Raw genomic sequence first — 5,223 nt, forward strand, 5'->3', positions numbered from 1 at the left:
GGTGCAAATCTTCAATAGAGGTGGGCTGGTAGGTGGAGTAGGTTGCCTGCAAATCTCCAATGTCCACAACGGTGGGCTGCCGGTCTTCAATGGAGGTGGGCTGCCGGTCTTCAAGTTTAATCTTCAACACCCGAGGCCTTAAGATCACCAAAGTCACAAATCGCTCTTACCACTTGAAACAACCCGGCTGGACTTGTTTTAGTATATTATATTGATGCGATTCAAATATCCCATAGTATCTATGTTGTATAACTTCTCATGCATTTTGTCCATTTTTACGAATATATACCTTAAACATTTCAACTTACTTTCCATATCTTCTTACTTACATAAATTCTTTCTTTTCGTTTTTTGGTAATTAGATGGCGCCGCTTTGGATTGCGCTTGCTCTACTGGCCATGCACAGCCTACCACCCACCACTTCAGTAAACATAGGTCTTTGTTATGGTTCTAGGTCAAACAAATCGAACCACGTCCCCGTGCAGACTGCCGTCGACGCTTTAAAAAAGTACGACGTCCAGGATGTGCGCCTCTACGACTACGATCCTGAGTTTCTAAGTGCCTCCAGAAATGCAAGTTATTCAGTTCTCGTTAGCGTCCCCAACGAAGAGCTCCCCTTCCTGGCTTCCAGCAAAGCCAACGCCACCGCTTGGTTCAACAAAAACCTGAAACCCTTCATCGACACCGTCCTCTTCTCCTACATCGCCGTCGGCAACGAAGCCTTCTCCACCTATTATGTGGACTCAATTCGACCCGCCATGGATAACCTCCAAAGCCTCCTCACAGCCAACGGCCTCACCGGCGTTCGTGTGAGCACATTGGTGTCCAAAGCGGTCTTTCAGGATTGGGACACGCCCCCTTCCAACGTCACCTTTAGAAAATCCATCTTGAAGCAAATAACTGAGGTCGTCGCCTTTTTGGAGAAGTACAGTTCGCCGCTGTTGCTCAACGTGTTCCCACACCAGTTCGTCGATTACCAGCCAAATCCTCAGGAGTACATATACTTGGCACTGTTCACGTCGAACGTGACGCTAAGTGATGGGAACCTTCAATACTACAACTTGTTGGATTACATCGTGGACGGTTTCAGGTGGGCGATGAAGAAGGTGGGGTCGACGACATTGGACGTGGTGGTTGCACAGACGGGGTGGCCGAGGAAAAATGCGCCGGCCGTAGCGGGGACGTACAACAAGAATTTCGTTCAGCATGTGCAGTCGTTGAAAGGGACGCCAATGAAGCCGAACACCTATTTACAGGGGTATATTTTTGAGATGTACAACAATATTGAAGCTGAGGATACTTATGATTATTATGGGGTGTTCAATCGCGACAATACGCTCATTAACCCTATATTCTGAGAATGTTCACTCCTATAAAATTCTAAAATTTTATGCCATTTAGTTTTAGGTTTAGATTTTAAGAGGAGTGAAGGAAAAAGGGATTGGAGATAACTTATCACTTCTTGTGTAATTCGTCATACCTATGTTGGCTTTAGATTGACTAAAATAATATACATAGTATAAAGACCAATACTATGTCAAGCTCAAGCTTCTTGCTTGAGCTCCCTGTTTTTTATATTCTAATGCACTTATCTTTTTTGTTATTTTTTTTATTTTTTTTTTAAAGTACTATGTTGAGTCAAAGAACAATGATCCACTATAAGTATTGCATTGGCCTTTTTGGGGTTCAACGGGTATATTTTAATTTTTAGCTACATAATTTTTTGTATGCTATCCAAATGTCAGGTGTTCAACTTGTTAGTGCTAAGTTTCCCACTTTTTTTCTATTTGAATAAGCATATTTGTTCAAATGGATAAAAAAGGGGAAAGCTCAACCTTAACAAAATTTTGAGGCTCACGTATCCCCAAGCCCATGGGACCAGAAGCCAAGTGGACCAATCCTTCAACCCCTTTACCTACCAATCTCTTGGAGTTAGCCCTCAGAAAAATATATTTTCTCTTCTAAGGGAGACACACATTTATATAACTACGGTAACCATTCCTGGAATGGGTACCAAAATGGTACTTAACCTGTTAATTTTCTCTTTTAGAGAATTAAAGGGTTACCTTCCCTCTTCACAAATGTAATCTTAAACTCAAACACTTCTAAGATATTTTTTTTAATTTGTTTTTATCTTTTCAAGAATTAAAAATAAAGTGGCCACCCCATTTTCAAAATGAAAATGGGTGAGTAAGAAAATCTATACTTGATTATATTTTCAAAATAATCACCAAACTTGTTTGCTAGAAACAAGCGACCCAAGTCTAGTATCAATAGGATAAAATTTACTCTTCACTTGGACTTAACAACTGACTAGTGGTTGTTTAACTAAGGTTCTTTTTGTCCATAAAATTAAATCTTAGAAGATTATATGGTAGTTTTCAGAAACTCATTGGATGGAATGTCATCTTCAAAAAACTCGGGGTATTGCTGGACTTTATCATTTTTATTTATTTTTTCTTTTATCTAGCCATTTCCTTTTCTCTTCTAATCACAAAATTTTGTGTCTATAATTTAAGTATTTTCACTAAAACATAATAATACAATAGGCACTAGTTTTTCTATTTGAAAAAATCCTGCAAGTCTTTCTTTAATCACAAGATGTGGCGTATAAATTAATATATCAATCTTAGAAACAAAAGCAACTTTTGGTATTGAAGAAACAACCATAAGAAAAATCTACTAAAAGATAATTACATTGATTATTTCTTTTTTTTTTTCCCCTCATATAAATCTAAATTATGGAGTCAACTCCTATCCATCACTCCTAGCTTTGAACCATAGTTAGTTGCAAATGGGTTGGCGTGGTTATCAGGGACAGAAACACTCCTATAAAGATATTTGTATAAGAAACATCATAAGAAATTTTGTTTTAGAACTACAAATGATTCAATCACGTACTATCTAGGCATGATCAATAGATTCAATACTTTAAAAAAAAATGTTAAAAAAACACAAATAAAGACATTTTAATAAGCATATGACATACAAAAAATTATGAAGCCAAAAGTTATATTTGTTGTTTTTTTTTTTAATTAAGAGATGAAAGTTTTATTAAAAAGAAAAGAGGACTTCAAGCTAGAAACTTAAGAGCCAAAGGGTTACATATATGAAGTTAGAAACATAGACAAAAATTCATCCCAAGAGACACAGGAGGAAAAGGACGACGAACGAGACAAAATATAAATGAGGGGAATGGTGTGATCCCAAGAGGAAGGGTGAATTGGATTTTTAAAAACTTTCGTGGATAATTTAAACGATTCACTCAACAATATCCCAATCAAAGTAAAATTGTGTGTATGTAAGGCAGTCACACCAATTAATAAATGAACACGCTTGCAGGAATTTAAAGGAGAGAGAGAGAGATTAACACCGAGATTTTTAACACGGTTCGACAATACCCGCCTACGTCATTGCCTTGGGCAAACCCCTAAGGATTCCACTAACCCTGCTCACTTAACCGGGTGGAATAGAAATAGTTACAACCACTCCTTAAAGGATGGAGTCCTCCTCTTCAGGCGATACCCCACGCCTGGCACACTCCTTAAAGAATATAGCCCTCCTCCTCAGGTGATACCCCACACCTGGAACACTCCTTACAAGATGGAGCCCTCCTACTCAGGCGATACCTCACGTCTGGAACACGGTTCACTACCCAAACCGCAGGGATACAAATTTAAATAAAATTTGTGTACGAATAGATTGTTTCTTCAATAAGCAGAGATGTATAAGGTAAAAGTTATATGCACTCTCAAATGATTTATAAAATGAAGCTCTTTAGAGTTAAGGTTTTTCTTTCTCTCAAAATATTTTTCAAGTAAAGACTGAGAGTTTGCAAAATGTTTTCTCTTCAAGATTGACCTTGTGTGTAAAATCCAAATACAAGAATCTTTTCAAGCAAAGAATATATGAATAAATATATTACTCAAAGCTCTCTTGATTTACTCAAATATTTTCTCCACAAACAATTTTCAATGATGAAGTGTGTAGGAGAGTTTGATCTTTGAGATTTAGCACCAAATACAATAAAAGGCTTTCAAGTTAGATAAATGAATTTTGAATATAAGCTCAAACCTTTTTCAAGAACCCTTAAAAAGTTTTCTCCAAGAAAGTATTTTCAAAAAGAAAGTTAACGCAAATTAGAACTCTTGCACTAATTTTTGAAGATATTTGTGTCTTACTGTTAGAGGAGAAGATGAGGATAAGAACAAGAGAACATGAAAGCAGTAGTGCTTTCACTTTGGGGATCAAGGGCAAGGACAACAATGATAGAAAGAAGAAGATATTTTCTGGATCATGCTACTACTGCAACAAAAAGGGGTATGCAGCCAAGGATTGCATAAAGTGATTCCATGATGAAAAGAATAGCTCTTTTAAGCCCACATGGAATGTCAGAGAGATAGTAAATTGTGTTGAACCAGAATTAGATCTCTTCATGGTGACAAAAGATATGAGCTCAACTGCTCATACAGTACCAAGAGATAGCTTATGGGTACTATACAGTGGATCCTCCCTACACATGACCAGCAAAAATGAATGGTATGGTTCCCTTAAGCCTCTACATGAACTTATGAATGTGATTGTTGGGAATGATGCAAAGTGTCCAGTGGAGGGAACTGGATCCATTTCCTTTAAGTCCACAAATGGTCAAGGTAAAACCCTTTCGGATGTGTTATATGTTCCTCAAATTGGGAGGAATTTGTTATTTGTAGCTGCTATCACTGATCGTGACTATGAAGTACGATTTTTGAAAACAAAAGCTGAGATCATCGATAGCAATGGCAGCATAGTGGGTGAAGGTATTCTAAAGAATAACCTATATGAGTTTATGGCACTTACATGTTGCATTTGTAGTGATTGAACTAGCAGGCTTTTGGCATGAAAGGTGTGAAACCATCTCCTGTGCAGTTTTCGAGGGAGATGTAGAAAAAGGAAATGGTGGTTGATCTTCCTGTAGTAGTTGATACTACAGAGCCTTGTGAAGCTTGTATGCTAGGCAAGCAATGATGTATGGCATTTCCACAAGAGAACAACAATTAGTCAAGGTTTCCTCTACAACTGGCACATGGAGATCTCTATGGTAAAATGTCTACTCCTACACAAGGAGGATATTTCTACTTTATGCTGTTAGTCAACGATCATAGTAGAAAGATGAGGGTGTATTTTATTCATGATAAGGCTAAGGCTCTTATTTATGGTGTGGCATAAACTTGCTGAAAATGA

At 37.6% G+C, this 5,223-nt stretch overlaps 2 protein-coding genes across 2 annotated transcripts; both read left to right on the forward strand.

Annotated features, from left to right (window-relative positions):
* Positions 1–362: 362 nt before the first annotated feature.
* On the forward strand, positions 363–1,358 carry LOC131145806 (lichenase-like). The gene has a single exon (XM_058094990.1). It carries the CDS (start codon positions 363–365, stop codon positions 1,356–1,358), a length of 996 nt encoding a protein of 331 aa, XP_057950973.1.
* Positions 1,359–4,519: 3,161 nt separating this feature from the next.
* LOC131145807 (uncharacterized) lies at positions 4,520–4,946 on the forward strand. Its single transcript, XM_058094991.1, has 2 exons — positions 4,520–4,799; positions 4,855–4,946. The coding sequence occupies exons 1-2, from the start codon at positions 4,520–4,522 to the stop codon at positions 4,944–4,946; spliced, it is 372 nt and encodes a 123-aa protein (XP_057950974.1).
* Positions 4,947–5,223: the final 277 nt, after the last annotated feature.

This window comes from Malania oleifera, chromosome 13, assembly GCF_029873635.1.
Source record: "Malania oleifera isolate guangnan ecotype guangnan chromosome 13, ASM2987363v1, whole genome shotgun sequence".
Lineage (NCBI taxonomy): Eukaryota > Viridiplantae > Streptophyta > Magnoliopsida > Santalales > Ximeniaceae > Malania > Malania oleifera.